Source organism: Dermacentor andersoni, chromosome 3 (genome assembly GCF_023375885.2).
Source record: "Dermacentor andersoni chromosome 3, qqDerAnde1_hic_scaffold, whole genome shotgun sequence".
Classification (NCBI taxonomy): Eukaryota; Metazoa; Arthropoda; class Arachnida; order Ixodida; family Ixodidae; genus Dermacentor; species Dermacentor andersoni.
The window spans coordinates 105,973,774-105,999,304 of NC_092816.1; the positions used below are offsets into that span (position 1 = coordinate 105,973,774).

The following is a 25,531-nucleotide window of genomic DNA, read 5'->3' on the forward strand; positions in this document are numbered from 1 at the left end:
GTATATTTTGCGAGGATCTTTATTCACTGCACACACATCATTCATTCAAAGAAAAAAAAAAAGACATGTTCAAAGCCAGCTTTGACGATGCTACTGCCAGGTGACACACATCGATCCCTTCCCATATAAATTATTACTGTGTTTGACAAGTCTGGAGAACTCAAAATACACAGGCAGAAACAATTTTGTTTCTCTTTCTCCGTGAGAAAACTACAGTTCCATGCACATTCTCTTTCCTATGGCTTTCTACTGTGCCGCCATTCATTACATGACATCAGCCCCACAACTTGGTAGAATACAAGAACTTTCAGACAAGCTGAAATGCTGTGTAATGCAATCACTATTTTTCATCCATAGTCAAAGCAACGCTGATTTATTCCAGGATGCACATCTAGCAGCATAATATTTTGAAGGCATCTGCATAATGGTGCCACATTGCATACTGTTAGATGGGGTAGTAATTCTTAGTTTGCTGCTTTCTTTATTTACGCCAGCTACGAATAAATCCACTTTTGCCAGCTAGTCTTGGGAGCTTCTCCAGCCTGCCACAAACACCAGTAAAGAAAACAAACAAAAAACAAGAAGTGCTACATGCCTGGTCCTGCAAGCCAACATATTCAAGCAAGTGACATGCAACAGGTTTCCTTTAAGGTATTCCATCAACCACATTACGCCTTGTCAAAGCAAAAAGCAAAATGGGCTAATAACAAGGGATGCCCTTGCTGCTGCGACTGAGCAGCAGATACACATACCAGCAATGTTTTAAACAAAAGTGGCACATTTGAAACATTCTAGAATTGGCTATGCCTTCGCGGCCAAAAAAAAAAAAACAACGGCAAACTGGAATAACAACAGTCTCCCAACTGTGTCAGTTATAAAATGGCAAGATTGGTATGACCGAAGCATAGAAAGATAAATTTAAAAAGCAAACCACAAAACGTATAGTGGACTTTAGCAACTTGCCCTTTTCATAGTGCACTTTAACACATTGTGCACAAAACAGCAATGAAAACGATTCCACATATTCATGCACTGCATAGAACAGGTGAAAGAGACCACAAATATTTTTTTGTAAAATAGAGCATGCATTTGATGAGTGTTTCACGTGCACCACTTGCCGGCTTGAAAGACGCATAACACAGATTGTACGAGCATAAATGTGTGCCTTCACTTTTTTTTTCTTCTTCCAAAAGGTGATACACTTTTCGAAGTGGCATTATTAGAAGCAAAACCACAAATGTGCAGCAGGAAGAATACATGTGCAGTTGGTGCCAGCTTTTGTAATGCATAATGAGTGAGCTTGCAGTAAACACTCTCCTTTGTGAGCTCTCAAGTGATAACCGTGTGAAAAACCGTTCCAACGTATTTTCGATGTAGCACTGCCTGAAGTTGAAATGACCATTTCACACTGTACAATGTGAGCTTTTTAATTCTAAGCAGAACGGGCTGCACCTGATTCACTCTGGAACTGGCATGTCAACACCACGTCATAAGTATGTTCTACGTAGTTGGTGCTTAAAGAAACACAAAGGGCAAGCATTAAATCGAGTTAATGCTATACAATAGGGCATTCCAAGGTACCCAAAGTGTCACTGTTGCTGACAAAAGAGCTTCTGCAAGTGAAAACACAACAGTGATGTTGACCAGGCCTGGCGATGCCATTGCAAAAAATATGTGACACCCACGCTGCAATGCGTGCTGCTTATAAATGGTAAATTTCAGCCAGTTGCCGATAATAAGCAACTGTATTGCATTGTGAATTAACAATGTTTCACTTTAACAAGAGAGAAAATGCAGCTTGGCCAATATGACTGCACTTGCCCCTGCTTGCAAATCACCTATGCTACTATGGGCTTAAGATGCTTCATTTCAGCTTATGGCACCCTCTGCCTGTGACTCGCAAGTAGGCTGCAGTGCCACACAGAGCATGTCCTCCAAGATCATTGGCATAGCTTAGGATACTTCCACAAAAGACCCCTTCATAGCAAGTGACCTCAACTGCAGAATTGTGTGGATCCTTGGCTTGAGATTTTCTCTGCAGTTTGTTCAAAGCCAAGTCACCTCTCGGCTTCAAACAAGCGTTGCAAGGCTCCTATAAGGTTGACCTAACATCCTAAATTCATCCAATGTCTGCCTTTAGCATTAATTCCTTTAAACATTTTCTAAATTTCGAGCGTTTTGACAGACGTGGAAGAGTTGGTGGAAACAATGTGGCGAAAAATGCTGTGGCCTCCAAAGAGCATCAGAAACAGCAGGAACCAGTAATTATGAGCAGGAAGCTATGCCAGTACTAGATCCACAAAGTTATTCAAAGGAAAGCCACACTACTTTATCATGATGCACAGCACTGTACACAATTTGAATATGCAGATATTGGTGAACAGTGCTTACACATAAGAATGCCAACAAACATTATGTAAAATGTGACACTAAAACAAGTTGAGTATTTTGTAAAAGAATAAAAACAGTTGGGAAATGTGCACACTTTTTCAGTGGACACTTGTTGTTCACATTAAAAGAAAACTGCAAAATATCTTTGGTGAAAATTTAAAGGCAGCTTGTCAGGCAAGTTCTTCCAAATACAGCAAAAAGCAAAAGTTGCCCCTGCGAGATGGAAGCAGTTAGTAATGTGCACACGTGAGAGTACAGCCTTAATACACAAAAGGACTCTGTGACTAACATATTCAACACGAAATGGTTTGGAGCCTGCAGAGGCAAAACCAAGTGCCTGCTTGTTCAAGCTGCGCACCCCTGCCTACCCTTACTGCAGTGAAGCAACAAGAACTCCGGAATTGGCACTATACGGCTTATAGAAAAATAAGAAACACAGCCTTGTGCCTCCAGCAAGTTTCTCAGAACCACTTTATGCTCTAGGTAAGTCCAACTAGAGGTTATGCACTTGTTAGTGTTATGGCGTTTTGAAATTAGCCTAAGATCAGTGCGTACAACTGTTTGTGCAAGGTTTCAGAGCCATGAAAGCCACAAATGTCAATTTCTTGCATTCTGGTTACCCAAGTCAAGCTTGTATCTACAAATTATGCATTACATCAAGCCTGTTCTCTTTTGAGGAGAGGGGGCCTGCTGTTTTAAATTTTGTAAGCAGCCTTGCACTGTCTTACGGCACTGTTGTGAACAAGGCCGCCTTGTTTGCTTCTGCAGGGTGCATCTGTTCAGTTTTAAAAAATACATTATCCCTCAAGGAAAGAGAGTGGCGCCGGCTCTGAACAATAAAGCCTCATATACATCCAGTCGGGTTGTAGTTGTCTGGTGCAGAGAAAATACAGACTCTCAATACAAAAATGAGGGAGAGTGCAAGGTACAAGAGATTCCTGAGATTGGTACTTGTGATAGCATCTCCATGCACACAGCAAAAACATGAAAAAAACTGCCCGCCCCTGCATCACTGGACACTGACAGTCCAGTTGTGCGTGTTCAAGAAGCAGGCACGAGACAATTCAAGGCCGGGATAATGTAACGATTGTATTCCAATGCTGTTCCTTCTCAAGCTCCCCCCCTCCTGTCATTAACGTCATCAGTGGGCTGCGCATGATGGGTGATAAGAATGGCGCAAAATCGAGCAGAAGAAATTGCTACATTATACCGGCCCTGGGTGCTCTTTTGTCAACAAACAACTAGCTGACTGCAAGAGTTCCTTTCTTGCCCACTCCTGAACGCTTCTGGGAACCAGCCATTAGTCGCATAAATGGCAAGTCCTGCAAAATTGGGATTCACTTGCAAATGTTTAATTTTTGTTTTAATGTTCACAGTAATATTCGTGGTTGCTGATGGCTCACGTAACTACATTATGGGCATTCATTTCTGTGCGTTGCAGCTTCTGTTGCAGTCCGAGATAACATTTCTGTGGTATACCACACACTTATACTGAAGGAATTTCCGAAATAATTTACCTGGAATGAATCATACACAACTCTTCTGCAAATGACTAGAGAGGACATGCAAAAAGCAAGGCACCAAGACTGCCTACAAGCAAGGTTGAAAGTAACATGCGCGTGCACGAGAGGACATGCCTGCATTATGTTTTTAAAAAATGCAACATTCATCAAATTTGTCTGAGAAACTTCAAAAAGAGACTGAATCTGCCGGTTATCGGGGCACTCGCATGTTGCGTAAGCATGCCCACTTAGGACAAGGCACTGAAGACTTGATCATCACATCAAGCCTTAGCCATATCTGTGTAATGTCTTTCCACTCTCATTCATAACACAAAATGCTTTAAAAACAGCCTGATCTTTCTTATCCAGCAACTTTCTATAGTTACAAGTGACATTCAAAGTAGAGCGATACACATTTGAATGTATAGCCGCACCTTCACTGTTACTCTTGCGAACAGCTCAAGAGTGTACAAATAGTGCTGAAATAGCATTGTAGTTATGAAAAAACCCCAACCAAAAATTTATGGCATTCTGGTGTTATCACACACTGTTGAGGGACACTCACAACATTTCTGCCCCATTAACTGGCAATAATTAACAGCCTGCCACTATCGCACTGGGTGTAATGAATATTATCCAACTCGAGAACTGCAGCAACGTGTGACCACCGAGAGATAACATTGACAGCGGACTCTGTAATCCAGGAAGCCAGTCATTCACGTACGAGAAAAGAGGACATTAACAAGGGTGAAACAAAACAAGGAACTTGGAAGGGCCTTCCCCACATATGAGGCAAGAGCAAAAAATCCAAGAAGGCTAGGACGTGCAAATTTTCCTTACGGTAGTGAACTGCATTGCCAAATCATGCAGCAGAGCTTATGACTGAGAATTGGCAATAGCAAACTAATGCATGTTCCTGACGTCTATGGCCGAAATCAAACATTGCTTATCAGGGTTTGTCAGCAGTAATGCTGAATGTGTGCCACCAAGTATCAACTGCTACAACATTGATACAGCACACTGACAAATTCCAGAACATGAGGTAAATGTGTTTTATATACTACTGAATGCCAAGCTAGGCAAATTTAACGGTTATGAAATAGACAAAATGCAATACACACCATTAAGGGTGAGTACTAGTGCGAAATTAGCTCTAGGTTCAGGCCATTCTTGTGGGCAAGAATTGTAGATAGGGTGCATTAGGTTAAGTGTCAAACATTAAAACATCCTTCCTTTTCAAATATATGCAGAAATGCAGTCATTAAGCAACCATAGAACCAATTAGCACGAAATTTGTTACATATCTAGAGGAAAAAAAGTCAAACCCTAGTGGCTGTTTGGAAAAGATTTTGATTTAAGTTGTATTTCTTTAAAGAAAAATTGTTAAACGATGACAAAAATAAGACAAATAGAAACATCAGGCTAAAAATGATAATGCTGCAATAAAGCATCAAAATCATATATAGAATGCGCTAGTTATACGATTTAAAGGACAACTACAATGAAATTTCACGTTGGCTATGAATTGGTGGAACTAAATTAGTAGTATGCACTACTGAAGCAATTTCAGCATAGCTGCAAGGCTGGTAATTGCCAAATTTTCTTATTAGCAGCCTTTACATGGCTCCTAAGCAGACGACGCATGCCACCCGGTGGCTAGAAGATACAACGTAACTGCCAGCACGTCGCCTCCAAGATTTTTCAGTGCACCATGAGCAGCGGCAGGCAATGCCCCATCTAGGAGGTCGCGGTGAGGAGCCCCACAGTCCGAGTCACGAGTCATTTTCAGCCAAGCGGTAATGGTGGCATTATTCTTTATTTTTCAGTTTCGGTATCAACAGCTTCAATATCTGTGAGCCTTTCTCGAGGCACCCACTCGCATTTCAAACTTAAAATTTTGCCCAGAAGCTGCTCTCTATCTACGCTATATGAAAATAGGCTTTTTATGCAGCCCAAAATTTTGTTGCAGTTGGCCTTTAAGGTGGGCATGCAAGACTTCTGCACAAATAAGTCAGCATTTAACATGAACTGCAAATTAGCTTGTTGATTTTGTCCTCTTTAAATACTTTATCAATTGTGGTTTGTAGAATTTTGATGCCAGCTTTTGTTTCAAGTTACAGAGGTGTTAACCTCGACTTTCGTTCAAACTTGTACTCGTGAAAGTTGCTATAATTTGACTTTTGTCTTTATTATTTCACAAATGTTATTTTAACTGGTTCAGCAGTTGCTTAGTGAAAGCATATATTATGCACACTGCATGTATTTGATTAAGAAGGGGCAAGACAAAAGCTTTCTCTAAGCGAAAAAGAGAAACTAAAAAAAAGTTTAGTCCTCAGGCCTTCGTATTTAATTTCAGCTGTAATTAGGGCTCGAATTCTAATTACACATTTCTTCTAAGTGTAAACCACAGATTATGGCAAAAGGATGAAAAAAGTAGAAAAGAAATGCGTTCATTCTATTCGTGTTCCTATGTTCTGTCTCATCTGTGCACACTGCAAAGCTGTTTTGTACTAGCAGTTTCTTTTCTTCCTCTTCTTTTTTTAAAAATCCATTGGAGATGTGCATATGGCTGCTGCAAAATGTCTTGCACAAAAACAAGGAGCACATGACATGCTTCAAAAACACCTGTGGGGAACCACCTGCGCATTTCACTATTGACGTCACGCAATACAAGGCACGCACTAGGAACAGCTGCAAGAGTCTCGTACGAGCGTGCAATTATGTGACAGTGAAGGAGTTAGGTGTGGAGCTTGCACTCAGTTCCAAGAAAAGACTAGCTACTCTATGTCAACAGGACCGTTGTTCTGTGTTCTGCAGTCCACAAAAGAAACTCGTAAAAGCATGACTATGCCAGTAAGCCTGCATGCAACATAGGGGGGAAGCTTTTGACTTCTCTACCAGTGCTTCAGATAGACTGTGCTGCGAAATATATTTCATATAGTCAAGAATGGCACAATAAAGCTATAACTAAGTGCATGCATCACTGCAATTTCAATGAAAGCAGCCCTGATAATTATACATAATTCAGGTAATCCGTGCACTTTGTTTACTGGTTCAATGTTAAAAGGACCTCTTCATTCTATGCTAACAAAAGCAGATGACATGCAAGCTCCTTTATTTTATGTTGTGTTTCTGGGTTTAATTTTTACCAATAGCTGTGCACTATTATTCTCTAAACACTTGTCACACGAAACATAATTATACGTTACACTTCAAAACTTATCTTCTCTCCCTCAAAACTTTAATGTTGTCATGACAGTAACCACAGCAGGGGCTTGAGGTCTAGCCACTTATAAAGTAGCTTGCCAAGTGTGACCCAAGTGGTGCCAAAAAAAAGGTTGCACGGTGCCAGACACATTTCAAAACAAGCGATACAGACCGCTCCAAGAATGCAGGGCTTAGAAAGTATTTTCTCTTAAAGGGAATCTAAAGAGAGACACTAAATTAGTTTAAATTGATAAATTATTCTTTAAAAGCTGTGTTTTCATCAATTTTGCAACGAGTTTATTACTGGCATTTTTAAAACTTCACCGAAACCTTAGCACTGGTACATTGTAACGTTGCAGATTTCAAGGGCGTTTTCACGTATATGAGCCGTTGTGCTACTGCAGATATGTCGGACTGTATTTAACATAAACTATACATATACCTATCGTCATCTTTTTGACGTGCGAGCGAGTGGCAAATAGTCTCATCGTCCGTATGTTGCGCAGTGCCCAGTCAAGATGTGAAAACAAAAGGAGAGGGTGGTGTCATTCCTTCCCCGCCTACAACCATTCTTGCACATTTACGTCTTTCTGTGTGGATACCACGCAAAGGAAAATGGAAGAATCTGACAGGGTGACTGTGCTACCGGTCAGTCATGCTCACTCACTATTCACTCTGCTTTTGATGCTGCGATAAATACATAGTGTCCACATCAATTTCATATAAAACAGTCCTTGTTCATGGGTGTGCAATAAGAAAGATTTAAACACAGAACTTTTGGTATGGGGGTGCAAACGGAGGAAGAATGGTGTCCTTCTCTTACATTGTTTTCGCACCTCACTGTGGTGCAAACCCTCCTCTCATGGAGAGAGTGGTTTTCTTGGTATTGCAGATGGGTAATTTACTAATATAAATAATTTTTTTCTTTAGTGCCTCTCCGACACGTTTTCAAGCATTCTAGGATGGCGGTGACAGGACACTACCAATCATTTACTCTATACAACATGATTCCAGGCACCGACTATTTTTATGTCGAGCAGAAAGCCCCAAATACTTCTATACATATCTCCCTATAAGCCAATACTGTAGGTCAGCCTAGCAATAGCTCTTACGTGAAACACTAACCAGTGTGACTGCGTCATTTTGTAAAATGAAGTGCCTTTTTAAATGAAAGGATGTGTACATAATCGTGAAAGCACCACAAAACGTGTTGGATATGTAGCAGTATGGCTCACACGGGAGAAAAAAGGAAAAGCAGTAATTACAACTACAGACAGTTGTGGCCAACCGTGAATATTGGACAATGCATCAAAAGCTCGAACGTGGCACAACACGTCTCGCAGCGAAGAAAATTTGGTGTACCAAGATTTGAAGCACATAATGATTGACAGAGTTTAGTTACAGCTTTAATTGCGCACTGCAAACACTTGTTCCCAAATTTATCAAAAAAAGGATTCGTCTATGAATGCAAAATTTTAAAACTTGCGAAAAATTACAATTGAAGCTTAGTTGCATGGAGTACTTTTGTGAAGAGCACTTCTTGCACATCAAGGCTGTGTGTTTGATCAAAGGCATATTGCTACCATATCAGCTCCACAGGTGAAGTTACTCAGCACTGCCATACAAAACTGTGTATGCTATGCTCGTTTTACATTATCAGGGCCCTTTAATAAAACTTATATCGCATAGATCATGATGTGAAGGCACCCAATGCGTTCATAACTGAAAAGCATGTTGGTTCACTATTCTACCAGTGCACTGTTATGGCAAACTACAGCAGCATTAATGGCTCAGGAGATGTTCGACCTGTCTGCGCTGCAACACGGAGCTTGGAAAAGATGGCCACAGACGCATGTGCCTCTGTGGTGACTAGCAAGTGATGCCTAGAAATACTAGATAACGCAGACCCACAAAACGGCTCTAGCAGGACAGCTGGCCACATCACTTGTATCGATACTTCTTTATACAGTCGTTCCCAAGGTCTACCACAACAGCGTGACCATCTGGGAGTGCAGCGATTCCAAGAGGCCGACCCAGCCGGCTACCCCTGCTTTCTATTGTGTAGGTGAGCTGCCCGCCGACCCGGTCAAACAGCAGGACGTTGTTCTTGCTGCGATCAGAGCGAGCAGCCAGCACAATGCCTTGTGCATCGACACAGATGCCCCCAAATCTTCCTTTCCCCTTGCCCTCGACAAACATTTTGGAGAGCCAGCTGCCATGCATGTCTAGCACATGTATTGTTGAGTCCGCCACTAGAACGCTGTCATCCGGACTCACCGCTACAGCACTTGGGTTGAAGTTGGTCGGCAGCGCCAGCACTTTTCTTTCCACCTTCCTGACAAGCGTGCCGTCTTGCTTAAAAATAAAGACGCAGCGTTTCCCGCTATCCACGACAAACGCATCCCCCTTAGAGTTGACTGCAAGGGCTGTGGGTTCCTGCAGGTCGGCATGTGTGAAGGTCCGAACAATGGTCCCATCAGCAGTGAACTCAGTAATCATGCGGGTCCTCCAGTTGCATGTCACCAGAGTTCCTGCAGATGGGGAGATGGCAAGTCCTGTGCCACCGCGTTCTTCAACGCCAACTCCCGTCATGTGACGGAGAAACCGAAGTTCCGGTGTGAGGACCTTAATTCTGCAGTTTCCTGTGTCCAGCACATAGAGCAGGCCCTCTGGTCCACACACCACGGCCACAGGCTGATGGAATCCGTCGGCGCCGTTTCCACGTCGGCCAAACACCATGTCGGGGTCGATGTTGTCGGTGGCGGCAAACTCGAAAGGACTGCCCTGCAAGGGTCGGCCCAGCACTGAGACGGAAAGGCGGTATCGCGCAACACGGGGAACTTGAAACGTCACAGCATATTCACCAGTGCCACGGTCTATAACTTGAACATCAAGTGGTTTCTGATCCTCATTACATGCCACTAGTGCCACAGTCACAGGATCCCCGCCCACCGTCTGAGGCCGACCGTCACAGTCGTAGGTACGAAGCAAAGCACAGGCCCTAACATATGCCGGACAGTCCTTGACGCTAATTGTACACAAGGGCGGAAATGTGTGGCTTGTCTCGAGCTTGCCAAAGAGCTTGAGAGCGTGTGCAATGTCATCAAGAGCAGAGTTGTAGGCACAGTCAAAATGGAGGTAGCAGTTTTCGCGCGGTTCAGCCAAGTGATCTAGAGAACCCATCTTGACATCCAAGTCGGCAATCTTTTTTGTGAGGTTTCGGACATCAAGCTGACTCTCGGGGGTGCAGCATTCCTGCTCAAGCTGAGACCTCTCGTTTTGGATTTGATTCAGCTGCTCTTCGAGGGCCTCTTTCTTGCGGTCCCAGAGTGCCTGCAGTTGAGTGACAGTAAAAAGAAAAAAGTGAGACATCAATTGTACCCTTCAATTTCAAGTTATTTAAGTTTGGCATGAACTGACAACATAAGCCACACAGGCCACACACAACCCACACTGCTGTTTTGCTCATATCATCATCCAACAAGTGGCTGAAAACACTGCCTCAAAATCAGGCCTTACAACCCTTTCAGTGCACCATACGTCTAATACAGCCAAATCTCAATAGTACAACGAACACAGAAATAATGAATTATTGAGTATATGAAGTAAATTTAAAACATTTCGCACCTATATCTAGCATACAACGAATGCATGTTTATAATGAAAATTGGATATAGCAAAGGTATTTTCATGCCGGACGTGACTACATTAGGTTCGACTGTACTTCCAAGTGTTGTGAACCATCCCTGTCAAGGAGTGTCATGCCACAAAAGAAAATACAGCAAGCTGTCGTGCTGAATGCCACCGTGTCACAAATTTGTGCAGTCCACCAAGACATAGTGAAGTGTAGCACGACAGTAGCCGCAGTAGTATATGGTATAGCTGCTATGGAGTATCGGTGCTTCACAATGAACCACTGTACCCTGAATTGTGGAGTGGGTGTTGCAGGTATCGAGGTGCCTTCCCACGCGTCATCCCCCAGCTCATGGTGGCCATTTGCCAACATCGATCTCCAAGAACCGTTGCCCAAGTGGCAATATGTTGTGCAAGGCTAGTGTGCCAGAGCTACTTTCCAGTGGAAACCGTGCTACTCCCCAGGTAGAGGAAACAGTTAAGGACATGCTGTGATTTCATCTTGAGGCACGTTTGTCTAATATCATACTAGTGCATGCACTCCTCACAACAAGCATGGCCATGGACAGAGCTTGGCTGGTTGCATCAGGGCTTAGCAAGCGTTGATATAGACCAAAACATTAAGACATTTTTGCAGCATCCCTACTGGACAGTAAATGCATATGTTAGTTGCACACTCAAACTGTCGTAATGCCTCCTGGTCAGCAATGGTTCCCTATACCCTACGCAATACAGCAGTGGTGTAATGGGCAGGTTTAGCCTGGCAGTCGAGGTTGACAATTACACCGCCTGTACAGTGCCTGTGTGAAGACACACAAGCAGAAGACACAACATTTTTATTTGAATGATCTGATCGCCTTCTGGAAACACGAAATGTTGCACACAATCATGTATAAATCATCCTCTTCATGGGATATCAAGTAATGCGTTTTGCTCCAAAGTACAGCATCACCATGACCGTATTATAATGCTCCGTATCGTTCAATTCGCTGTATTCAGCACAGAGCAGCAGAGTGGCTCAGCGTAGACATATAAAGAAGTAGTAAGCAATGAATAATGACCTGCAATGTGGCCAACAGTGACTTCCGCCGTTGCTCCAGAAGGTCCTGAATTTCCCGAAAAGAGGCCTCGATTTGGTCCGTTACTTCTTCCGCAGCAGCATCAAGCCTTGTGATCTCGGCACTCACTGCCTCCGCGGCTGCATCCAGTTTGCTCAGGCACAGTTGAGACTGCAAGCATCGGAAAATGCACTCTGGAGGCAAAACAATTGACTGCCACTACAAGCAGTTGAAATGCATATTGTTGGCCCAAATCACAACCAACAATACAAGGGACGACTGTGAAGACCACAGACATGTCACTAAGAATTAGAGGCATACTAAAGAGAAACACTTAATGAGCTTGGCCTGATAAAATGTTCTTTCAAAGCTCAATTTTCATTAATTTCGCAGTAAGAGATTGATTACTAGAAGATAAAATGAAAACAATGCATCCATTTCTTGAATTTCATGCCAAAACCACACCGCTGCTACGTCAGTTGAACGTCACGAGTTTCACAGTATCTTTTTTTTTTTTTCAAACTGGAGCCATTATGGTGCAGTAGAAGTTTACAAAACTTGTCAAATTCAGCCTTTGGTTCCTCTAGAATACAATGTAGTCCATCTTTATCAACAAAAAATTAGCTATGCCAAAGGAAACACTGTCAAAATCCATGACGTCATGGTGAGCTGGTGCAGAAGTTCAAGGCAGTATTGCCACCCATCTTTTGTTTTTGCACTGTTTCCGGCTTGTCAAGCCCCCTATCATGGTAAAAGTGGATGCATGTTTTCGCATAGTAGCTCAAGAATAGAGTAACCCATATAAATTATTATAGGAAGATAAAAAAAGTCATTGGATATCGTGTGCTGCTGTATTCCAAAAAGAGGTCTCTGTGCTTTAGCTATTTCTATGAACCATATTATATGCACGGGTTTTATGTAGTGATTTATTATTATTTCTTTATTATGCAAAAAAGAAATGCGCTCACCAGCACTACATTGGCGGTTAAACTTCCATGCTATATAAGCTGGAGCATCCAATAACACATAGGCAGCTGCTCAAGAATGCTGTAGCCCGAATACTGTACAATAAGAAAATCAAAGAATGGGTTCATTATCATTTGCTATCCCATTAAGAGGTCAGTGTGCTTTGGACAAACCGATGAAGCAACATCACATGTACAGGTTTTACATTATGATGTATTGTTTGATATTGCAGAACAGAGGTGCACTCACTGGAACTACATTGTTTATTCAACATCCAGAGCTATATAAGTAACCTATTCGTCAAAAAAACTTATACTTGCACCAAAGCACGAAAGGGGAAGGTGGAGGGGGGGGGGGGCGAGGGCAAGAAAGCTTTGCTTTCAAGAAGTGCTTTCTGTGTTCATAATTTATGTGATTTTACAACATACCCATCTGGTTTGTACTGTTTCATGCTTAAAATGGCTACGGGCCACCCAGACCAAACAGGAATCCACAGAAGCTCACTTTGTACAGTAGTATCTCAGACATGCGCTTGACAGCAATGGAGAAGGGCACGACAGTGTGGCTGGAGTCGGCGTGGGCAGGACCGAGGCATGTGGAGCAGAACACTTGGTCACACGCCTCGCAGAAGAGCAACTCTGGCCCCGCAGGGTGGAGGGCGCACTTGGGCACAACCTCACGCCGCCGGCTGGCCACGAGGTCCAGCAGCTGGTTGACAAGGAAGCTGGGGGGCAGCGCCCCAACCCCAGGCTCTGGCAGAGGCACAGCCTCACGGCAGATGGGGCACCTCAGCGTGCCCTCGTGCTGCGAGTCACATAATCAAACCGGATTGAATTATGGAGTTTAACATCCCAAAGCAACACATGTCATTTAAGTTACTTTATTTTCTCACAATCGCAAATAGAGAGCTCTATGGGAGCACACTTGAAGAAATATAACTGTATATTGGTAGTACTCCTGTTTCTGTTGTGTGAATTAAGGATTGCGTGGCTCGTTTACGTAATGACAAATTATATGCTGTGTCAGTTGAGTAAGCAGACAAGTTCACACCTGGGATCGCGCGGCTGCAGCAAGGCGCTCGAGGCAGCTGCGGCACACTGTGTGGGAGCAGGAGAGCAGCTTGGGGCTGCGCTCCTGGCCATCGTACGTACACAGGCATGTGCTGCACGTGAGGAAGTTTTCGCTGAAGTCTTCGTAGTTCAGCGACACCGTCTCAACCAGCGTTGACGACGTCATCGTGGCAGTCCGAGGTGCCTCTCCTCATGCGTAGCTGCTCGAAACAGGTGCCGCCACTGCCTCCTTTGGGAGCTCCTGCATTTGAAAGCATTACTGCTATGTGCAGGCCGGGGTTAAGGTGCAAGGAAGAAACAAGCAAACAAGAACATACACAACACAGCATATCACATTCTGACATGTAGCATTTACTCGCCACAGCAGTTACGTGGTCATATGACATTTTGGTGTGGAGAAAGAAGCAGCATGTTTGATTCCCAGTCATGTCAACCAAAATCTGATTGAGTGGAATATATAAACAGTCCGCTACTTTGAGTTAAGTTCACGTTAAACAACCCCAACTGGTCAGAATTACTTTTGTAGCACAAAGCCACAGAGAGGGAGGACTTATGCTGAGTCCTTTGTCCCCGTGATTTTGCTGTAACAACCTACGAGAATGTCATACCAACAGAGCCAAACCTTTGCCTTTACCAAGGTCAAAAGTAATATGCAGCACTACAATACAGCACTTCACATTGCCCAAGTGTTGCTTGACATTAAAAGCCCATAAATCATCGACATACAGCATCATATGTAAATAACAATAGCTGCATAACTTTTGCCACTGCCTTGCATTTGCAATGTGCAGCAGTTGTCCTTCACAAAATATTCTTCAGCAGACGGCAAGCTCAAGCTCTGTCTCCCTACCACTACCCAAGACCACAAGCCCATCTTTTGTAAGGACTCATTATTTTTACATTCTTTCATTAGCTGATTGTTTGTTTGTTTATTGATACTGTTAACCCCCGAAGGGTCGTTACAGGAATGGAGATACAGTCAATATTTACAATACAATGAAGAATCATAAGCACAGCAATGAAGACAATGATAATAATACTAATAAAGGCATTGCTTTTTCACATATACATATTCACAGCAGTAATAATCCGAGCACAACTGCACTCGTCGCGACCACATTGTATTGATCTAGTGGATCAGAACACTTCGTGACCTGAACAAACAAGGATGTGTAGCTCGTCTAGAAATGTAGTTACAGAAGGAGAGGAAACCAGTCGACCAGGCAGCATGTTCCATTTCTTAATTACTCTAGAAAAACAGCTATATTTCTATATATATATAATAGCTATATGCCCACAGTTATCACCAAGACCAGTCACACAGCTCAACTGTGAGCAAATATGGGTAAATCTTGTTATAATGAAGTTGCATCTGATATAAAGATGCCTTTGTTACGACTGCATGCTTGTTACACACTGATATTTGCAAGAAACATTTTATATTTACTTCTTTATATCCACATTTGTTACACTGGGATGACAGTAATAAAAAATGGAATGGAGCATTACAAAATGCAGCCTCACGTTGCCTTCCAGAGGTTTCAAAGAGACAAGATCAGGGAATCTTGCGCTTCTTGTGCTGAAGTTACGTGTGCTACATGATTAAGTGCGTAGTAGTTGCATGTGTTGTACAGGGGCCCGTGATATATCAACGTGTCGGCTTTCTCATAAACTGTAACTGTGAATTACAGCACACACCAGGACAAGGACAAGTCCATGTCCCGGTGTGCACTGTAATTTACAGTAACGTGGAACACCAGCTAGGGGTTTCAAACCTTCTTTCGCATAAAAATGGCACGAGTTCATATATGCTGGAAGTAGCGTGCATCTGGCATAGTCACACATTTCGCAATGCTACCAGTTTATCACCAAAGCAAAGAGAACTGCCAGGGAGTGATAATCACTTAAGCCTTTATTTCATAGACACTTGCCACAGTGTAAAACAATGAGGGTAGGAAATCAAGATGCTTAGTATACGATAAAATTTTTTAACCAAGTTTCATTTCAATAGGCAGCTATATTTTAATCCTGCAATGCAGGTTATGAGTCTGCTACAAAGTTGTACACTGTTCAGTAAAGTAAGTATACATAAAGCATTAAGGCTGGTGTAACCAGCGAAGTGTTAAATAGCCATTTAGTTTGCCAGCTTGCATTTCTCGATAGAACTTCAGCTCCAACAAGAAATAATTTGAACGCCACTGAATATGCACTGTCCTTATCATTCTTTCTTGTGCCAATGTCATATCTGGCTCTGTTAAATTTAACATCCCTTTATCTGTAGGTAAGTGCTACATCTCCAGTTTATCTGCAGGGCACGTATCACTCTCATACGAGATCTCTATTTCAGACTACGCAGAATTTAAAAGGATCACTTGTGGCAGACAGCAAAATTCTAGTCCTTGAGCTGTATTACACTGAGAGATTTGCATTATTTACTCCAGGACTAAAATGCATAATTGACTAATTAAGAAAAGATCACCATATTTTGACTAATTATATTATGGAACATATTGAAATTTACTAATTATAGCTGACGAGTTCACAGAGAGTGCAAACTTGGAACGGATTCTCAGCATGACACCAATTTTTAAATATTCATTCCCAAAGTGTGATGAGATACAATGGTATTCCAGTTATTCTTGTGCTTCAATGCATAAAACGGCTAAAGAAACAATAGTGCCACAAATTTGACTACAAGTTTGGCAGCGCATGTCTTGAAACCGGTGCCATCCTCAAAATTTGTTCCAACTGATACTGCCTTGCAAGCTCAATGGCTAAAATGAGCAAACTGTAATGTGGACCATAAGATAATTAGTTCACTACACTTCACTAGTAAAATTTTGTTAATGAGTCAATTGCGCACTCCAAGATACTACGTAAGTAATGTATGCCTCTTCAAGCAATACATCAAAGATTAGAGTTGTGCTATTTGTCACAGGCAATTAACAAAAGTTCTGCATAGTCCTGGGGAAAAAGAAGAAAGCCTGACATGATGGTGATATATGGTGTCTTGCAGTGCAAAGGCCAATGATGGCTAAAAAGCGCCAAGAAATAGTATAGCACATTGGACGGTGCAATCAACGACAAATGGCTGTATAGTAGCCTAAAGATATTTGCTGTAAAGTGCACAAGATATGCCATATATGTATTAAAACCTTTCCAATGCATGACATTCCAGCAATAAGTGGAGGACAGTCAACATCTTGCCACATAAGTGTTGCCGATACTTCCTAAAGGTTTTCCATAGGAAACTCTTCAAGTCTACAGCAGGAAGAGCCATTCAGGTGTTACAGGCTTTTGTTGCTATTGATGTGGCAGTTTCATCAGCCCCCATATTGTGACATGCAGTTAGACATACACAGGAGTGGATAAAGGTAATTTAGTACAGTATTTTTAGTTTTGTGAAATGAACTTAACGCTTTCAGTGTCATTTTTTTTTCTCTGATATTATGAAACAAACACACCAGTTTATTTTCGGTTATTCAGAAAGGAATAGACAACAAAAATAATGGCGAATGCACTCTTACTATGGTCCTCACTGGAGAGTGAAGAATGTACAGGTACATCAGTGCCACTGAAAGGGTCAAGGATCTTGTGACACCTAAAGAGTCAAGTGTATATAATGCCCTTTTGTATCTCAAAGATACTAGTTTTATTGTGCAGAACATATGAGTCAGCAAAAGGTGGTCCTCCAAGTGCTGCATAAGACACGCTGGCATGTGACCCTGATGCATCAGTGTAGCACTCCAGGCACAAGTACATTGCCTGAAGTTCGAGAAAGTGCATTCGAATATGTACCTCTGGAGCATGTTTTGTGACAATAATAAATGGTGCGTCAAATTTTATACGAGCTTCCATGGTCATGATGGTAGCAGCTTCGCTGGAAGCATTAGGTGGTGTTCTAGAAGCGGGAGACCTATTTTTTTCACTGAGCTTCCCCACACACAGTGAGAGAGGCTCTCTCACTGCGGGTCGATTATGAGGGACTGGCACTAGTCATGTCATTTACAGTTGTGCAGCAAAAGTGTTCAGGGTTCAAATATACCTTCGGGAAATATGTGAAGGTGATTACACACTTTGAAGGGGAAGTGACCACTCATTCAATTCAACATAATGACTTTCGATAGGACTAGTTCTAAAAGTGCCTGTAGCCAGGCAGATGCCTAGATAGTGAACCGGATCCAGCATGTTTAGGGCATTTGGCATTGCAGATTGATATACTATGGCACCATAGTTTGAACATGCACGTATGAAGCTTCTGTAAAAATTCATTACACATTTTCTATCACTACTCTATGTTGTGTAGGACAAAGTTTTGAGCAAGTGCCTGATATAAGTAGTTGCTTGGACCTACAGAGAACTGCCAATAATTGCTGTTGTACCTCTTGGGAATGATGATGTAACATGAATGTGGATTGCCAGCTCTGGTTTCTGGTACAGGACAACCCATATAAAACGCTACCATGCAGCAAATTGAGCACTCTCAGCAGTGGTTCACACAATCACCGTTTCACACAGGCAGGGCTTAGAGTCACCCTTCAGTGGAGCAGAGGCCCTCGTAGAGCGGTGACCAGTACAGTGCGCGCACACTCGCACGCATGAAGCGTTGAATCACAGGATCCGGCAGTGAAACAGGTCAAAGAATAGAAGCACGTAGGAATAATGCCAGGATTTTACTTATGTTTCGGCTGAGGACCGACCTTCACTCTGACAGAGGCCTTGGGGAAGTGCATGCAGTAGTACGACAACACTTGCTTTCCTGATTTTGCTCATGCCACATCAACCGATTGATCGTGGTTAAATCATTCGTCGAAAAATTGGAAAGCTAGAATTGCTCCACACAAGGCACTACTGGTAATAAAACCACCTCCATGGCTTGTCGAATGGGTGCCGCAGTGCTACAATTGACCTGCCAAGGGGGGGCTGAGCCTTAAAATATGGATGGGGGGCTGCCTCCCCACCTGACTTTAAGCACTGCACACAGGTGTAAGCGAAGCTTTTTTGCATTTCACACAGTACACACAATTTGTATGAGCAAAGCTTCTACTGAGGCTAAGTGCTAGGATGACATGTTATTTTTCATAACAAAGTTAACTGCGATGCAATCAATTTCCCCTCCTCATGCACTGTACTTGAACTGTTGCCTTCTCTTTTCTCATGTGCCTCCTTTTGTAAATAAATGCTCAATTACAGACTAGAAAACGTGCTGTTAATGTTACTTGAACAGGAGATAAGAACACCATGATTTCAAATATAAGGTGAAAAACACAAAAGTGTTGTTTCTCAATGTAATGAAAATTGCTGCTGGTTGCACTTCATATTTGGATATGTCATTCTTTCATTTTATTGAAAGTAGCAACAACATTGCAGTACGACTCATGCCATCCCGGTACTGGCTCCATCTCTGGTTTTTTCAACTGTATCTTGGTGCACCACTGATGTAACTTTAAGAGAACACTTCTACTGCAGTATCAAACTGCAAAACAGCCCAGGGTCACACTGTACATTTGTCACTTATCTACACAGCACATATCTGTACCCTACTTGTCAACCTGTGAACTTCAATATTCATATTACTGGGCTTAATCAGACGATTGGCACAGGCACCTGCAGAAACAGACTCGGGCAGGACATTTCGCCCCCTGGCTGAAGTCAAGTGATGCCAAGCAAGCATGCTTCACTGGAATGGCCATGTGAACAGCTTCAACTGTGAATGCTGCCAAGTGTCCGAGACTCTCCAACGTCTGTTTTATGACTGCCCTCTCTATGCATCGCAGCGGAAGGCGCTGGATTCTGTGCTAGCAGGCAAACATTGTCTGAAAGTACTATTTTGCCTGTGATGTCTACCGCACAGTAGCAACAATAGCTGCAAGGGCTGCTCTGGATTATTTGAAGATCACCAGACTTGACTCAAGGCTTTAAAGAAACCACTGTGTTAGTGCATAGAGGCATCCCTTCTTCGTGTCCTCATCATCTTTCATCACTCTTTTTTGTCGCCTTTCCTTTTTTTCCCCTGAGCAGAGTAGCAGGTTAGAGCGTGCTAGCTCAGGCCTACCTCTCTGCATTTCTAATAAATTGTAGATGTCTCAAGATTCGTAAAAATCCAGCTAACAAGACAAAGGGGTGGTTATAGCAAGCATTTTTTTTATTTCACCCTGGGCAGTGAGCATACACCCTCTGCGATATATATACACATTTTTTAAAATAACCACTGACCTTTAGGCAAAGCTGAAAAGCAGCAGCAAATGTAAAGCAAACAGTACTGACAAGCAACAGACTTTTTTTTTAACACAGCATTTTCAGCAACAATAAACTTTACTGAATAAGCTCGCTTGAAGCAAATACTCTCTGGTTTATATGGCACTTTTTGCTTTCACAAGAGGATGGCGCAGATATCACTACCATTTTTTTTTCTTTTTTTCGTGCATTTTTTGCAATATTAGGGCTTTATGTCCCTTTCAAAAGCTTTAAAACATTTTCATGAACAGAATTTAGTTTCCATAAAGCTTAATGCAACATTAGCAAAATCGTAGAATGTGCTCAAATTTGTAAGCGTTACAAAAAAATTGAAACAAGTGCAAGGAGGAAAGTGGAGGAGGAAGCCATGGCGAAAGCGTGAGAAGAAAATTCATGAGCCATTCCACTCTGTGAAGGTGGATGACCAGCAAAGCTGTTTAGCGCACAACGCAGAATTTTGAACAAAGGTACAAACATATTTATTGTCCTGATCTGTGGTCATCAGTACAATATAGGTATGTACACACATTCGCTAACACCTCACTAACGCCTCGCTAACGTATCACCTCCGTTATCAGATGTGTCCGTCATGTAAGACAATGAATAGCCAATAACCCCGTAAACAGATGCATCCTCCCCATTATGACGACAGAAGAGAAGTGAAATTTTACGCTGGAATGATGAGCGGCAACAGAGCTAGCTGTGGAAGATGACGACGAACATGTGAACAATGACATGAAGCGTTCGCTTGGTTGGCACCAAGAATTTTTTAACAGTCCTTGCTGAAAAAGTTGTACAAATATTTTTTTCAAAAACGTATTTTCTTACTCATGTGCCTGGGACTTTAAGTCCCAGGTGTCACAAGGGTAGTTCGAGGGCGCGTTACAGGTCTCCAAGCCCACAGGGTTATGTGCCATTGGGCTTGGACCCTTTCTGCACTATCACCAGGATCACGATCATAGTATCTGCACACAGACACCACGAAACCCCGGATCTGAGCCATATACAGCTTTGCTGTAAAATTCCGGATAGTTGGCCGGTATGATATATTATACAACGCTTCTAGGCACACTTAGTACTGAGTGTATAGCCACAAATGAGCCACACACACGTGTTCACTGCAGATGATGGCCATCTATGTATGGAAAGATTAAATGGAAATGAACTATTTGGACGTCACGACCGAGCAATCAACTGCTTAATGGTCCGATCGAACGCACGCGCTATTACGAAAAGCAGGCCCACAATCAGTAGCACTGGCCTCACAATTTGTGTAATTGCCGGGGAACGACCTAAAAACCAGGCGGCAGAGAAGGATCGAGAATGAGAAAAAAGCATGTGTTTCGCGGGCGAGCACCTCAACCACGGCGGGAGAACCGGATTATCCCATCTGTTGTCCGAGCGGCAAGGAGGAGGCGTGCGTGCGAGCATGCTGGCGACGATCCAGCAGCTTCAGTAGGCGCGCGCGCCGGGGAGAGCCCCCCTCGTGCCTTGCTGCTCGTATGTCTCAAAGTAGCGCGGCGCGCTAGACAGAAAAAGCTGGCGTCTCTCTCCTCGGCGCTTGCGAAAGCCGGGCCACCACGCGTCATCGAGGCGCGCGTGGTGCGGGGGAGCAGCAAGCGCTTCTAGCAGCTGTGTGCACGCATACACACACACACCTGATCGCGCGAGCACCATTCGCGAAGAAGAGAGCAACGCGGAAGTGGGTCATCACATGCTCTCGCCGTATGGCCGAGCCAATTTTAAACCCCCATCCAGTCCGCGCGCACACGCCGACTGGAAAACCAACATTTGAGCGGGGCGCGATTTTTATCAACGTTTATCGCGTGGCGTGCGCCTAATCTCTTCGGGGAAAGAAGAGTCCCGCTCGGCGAGCTCGCACATAAAAAAAGTCGATCGACCACGGCATTATGCGGGGACAACGAGCTGCAGTGTACGCGAAGCGATGCGCGGGAATGGACAGCATGCAGTGCAGCAGATAAGCGCTTACCGCGCTTCAGGGGCGCGCAGGGGGTCAACGGCAATATGAACTCGGTCGCCATCGAGTGCATTCGGTGCTAAACAAAGCGGACGCTTTGTCGAAGTCCATATAGCGTCGTGCAGAAATTAAGTCAATCACGTCAGTGCTCCATCCGATCGAGCATGCAAACGCAGCACTCGTTTGGCCCCAAAGAAGCGCGAGCCAAGATGCATCAACTGCTCACCGTCTTCCTTTTGAGAGGCCCCTATTTGGAGCCTTCTATAAATGTACGAAGCGAGGCGCCGAGCGTGCGCGACTGGTATACCGTACGTGGTGGTGTTTTTCTTGTCGGCTTCTCTCGCGTCTTCAGCGCGACGAGTTAAAAGCTTTGCACAGAGCCCACTCGAGCGCGCAGGATATCCCACGCCGACCTGCTCCGACCGGCCGGCGCGGAAAGCGACGAAAATCTATTGTTCACGCTCGCACCACGCTCCAACGGACATCGCACCAACGGATCTGTGCACGGGATATCGGGTCGTCTCGCTACGGCCGGCCGATGTGCCGCTCAATATGCCATTTCCGACTCGCTGCGGAAGTGCCTCGACGAGAGCCATTCCGTGCCGCCTCATAAAATGTCCCTTCCAAGCAGGACGTCACGTAGCGACGCGCCCAAAAGCAACCACAACAAAAATTGTGTACGCCAATCTTCCAAGCAAAGACAAGTATGCTTCCAACGAAGGTTTTACCTATATGATGACCTAAAAGCGTTCACTGCTGCTGACGAAGTGGCAAATGCCGTTGAACACAGCCTGATCGAACATTCGAAATCCTCCGCAACCGTCGCATTTCGGTATCGCACCACGTTCGTGCACGCATCATTACACAGGGCACTCCATCGATCTTGCACTTTCCTTCGGTTGCTTCCGTCCGAACGGCAGTTCTCGCGTTTTAGACATCGAATACGCGATAAAGTTAAGCGTCTCTCAAAATACAGCTAGCACACTTACCACAACTCGCCCCGTTCGTTGTTGTTACGCGATGAGGCCGTGCAGCGGCTTCGCCGCGAGTCCCATAACCACAACAGCTGCAGCTGTTCCTAGGAGGTCTACTGGGTCTACTGCGACATCGACCGGTCGGCCTCCAACACGTAGCGGGCGAGAGCCTCGCGCGCGCTCTGACGTAGTTTCGAAACCGGCCTCCGACGCGCCGCCGCCGTTGACAGCGCTAGCGTGTGAGGTGCCGCGTGCCGCCGCCTCTGGCATTGAAACGACGCACGCACGCACACACGTCATTACAGAGCCTATCACTCACTCTGGAAGCAGGAATACCCCCTCCCCTCACCCTTTTAACGTAGGAATAAAAATAATAATAATGCGAAAATAAAAGACGCTCGCAACTGCGTGGGCGCGTGTGCGAACACCTTTTCTTTCTGTTGTGCGCGCTTGATCATAGCTCGCCTGAGGTACGAATACGAAAGGCGTATTTATAAGCGTAAATTGCAAAATGCAGATGAGCCTTTTTCTAGTCTATGTGCAGCGGAACGGAGAGCAGCAATTTCTTACATGTCGCGCAAAAAGAAAGTGAAAGTGTTTTTGAGTTGGCTTCTTCGTATGACAGTCGAGTATTGCAGTGCAGCTGCTCTTTATGACGCAAACAATTGTGATCAGAGAGCAAAAAAGAAAAAAAAATAAACTCGGTGATGTCACAGCCATTGAAAGCAGCAGTTAAATGCAGAATCCTGTTCAACGCGGCTTTTATATCTCCAGCTCACCTGCATCGCGTCATTATGCATGCGCGGGCTTTTCTACTGCAATGAAAACACGTGATCTGTTCGACGGAATTAGACATACATAAATACAGTCACTCAAAAAACTGGCACTTTATTCGCGCTTCACAAATGAGCAGTTTAGAAAAAAATGGCGATCGTTTAGCACATTACGAACAAGTTAAATAAATAAATGGACATCTTAAGTTGCACATCGGGTATTTTATTCTTAAAATATTTGTGTGCCTATAGTTACCACACTCATGGTTTCATAGGTGCAATGTTAATAGAAACAGAAGCATTTAACTAGAAGCTTGGCCTTACACATGCTCTTGCGATTTTCAACAGTAACGCCGTGCAATAAACATGCGTGAAATCCAGCATATATGCTTGCTTTGCAACACATCACATTGCTGTCATGCCATTAGAAAATTTGTTTTTGCTCCATGGTTTAATATGTTTCAAGCACACTAAAAAAAAAAGCAGACGAAGAACTAAAGAAGTCGCGCATTTATAAACGCAACAATTTAAAAGGCTTCTTAGCACTAGAATCTAAAAACTGAGAGAAATGAGGTGCGAAAGGTAGGGAGGTTAACCGGAAGTCAATCAGTTTGCTATCGAGCTGGAAAAGGGGTAAGGGGTGACAAGAGAGATTAAAAGTAGAAGCACATGCACAGTGAGAAAGAGGTAGAAACATGTTGCACGTACATAAAAAAAAAACCAAACCAGTTAATGTTCTAAAATCAGCATCTTGTCAGAGCGAGCAATACTTTTGGGGCAAAATTATTGGAAAACAAGGGCCTTTTGTATATTTAAACATATGTCTAAATGCAGCATTTGTCTAAGTAAAAAAATGCAGACAACTCACATTAAAATTCGAAGCCCTTGAGACTTTGTTTGATGTTTCTGTTTGACACACATTAAATATGCGGATGATCAATATCATGATAAAATGTATGACCTAGTAATCTTGTCACATGAGCATGCTCAAGTGCGCCTTGAGTCAGTGCACATCAAACTCGGTGTTAACCAAATGCTGCTACATGTTACTTTCAAGCATGCCTGGCTTTGACCTTCACTTGGCTCTTGATGACAGGCGGCGAAAGGTACAAAAACAGAGGACAAAAGAATTCAAACAGAACTAGAATTCTGTCTGCCTCTCTCCTCGTGGTTTGCGCTGCCCGTAATCGATCATGAACCAGCCCCAACTCGTCCGATTTTATGCGCCTTTGCTCGTACAATGTATGCTTCATGCTTTAATCACACTCGAAAAGATTTATGTAGGTCGACGAGCACGCATCTGCATCACATGGTCAGGCGCCCGAAATATATATGAATATTTAGGAGGGAATGAACACCGCTATACTGTCAGAATGAAGTGAAGGCGACAGACACAGCAATGTGGCCACTTCGTCCTGTCTGTCCCCATTCGATTCCCTTCTTAACATGCACTATAACCAGCCCAGTTCAGAATACTCCTGCAGTTGATCTTGTGGGGATGCGCGACTCTCACGCGTCCCCTGATACGTTGTTTTCCCGCACGGCGCGTCTCCTGTAATCCGGCTTCGCCGCGTGGCCTGGCGCCCGCAGCGGTCGGAGTGGTTGAGGCGCAGTACGAGAGAGGGCGCGAACGTTGCGCTGCTAACGCCGCCGACAGGCGGAGTTATTAGGTGCCGAAAGACAAGGCGCTTCCTCTTTGGCTCGGGACAGCAAGCAGTGCGGACGTGCCGTGCCGCGCGTGC

The 25,531-nt window shown here is 43.8% G+C and overlaps 1 protein-coding gene across 1 annotated transcript; it reads right to left on the bottom strand.

Moving 5' to 3' along the window:
- Nucleotide 1: 1 nt before the first annotated feature.
- LOC126540084 (tripartite motif-containing protein 3-like) lies at nucleotides 2-24,978 on the bottom strand. Its single transcript, XM_050186885.3, has 5 exons — nucleotides 23,032-24,978; nucleotides 13,808-14,068; nucleotides 13,262-13,561; nucleotides 11,795-11,962; nucleotides 2-10,433 (listed from the first exon to the last, which is right to left on the bottom strand). The coding sequence occupies exons 2-5, from the start codon at nucleotides 13,991-13,993 to the stop codon at nucleotides 9,042-9,044; spliced, it is 2,046 nt and encodes a 681-aa protein (XP_050042842.1). The 5' UTR covers nucleotides 13,994-14,068; nucleotides 23,032-24,978; the 3' UTR covers nucleotides 2-9,041.
- Nucleotides 24,979-25,531: the final 553 nt, after the last annotated feature.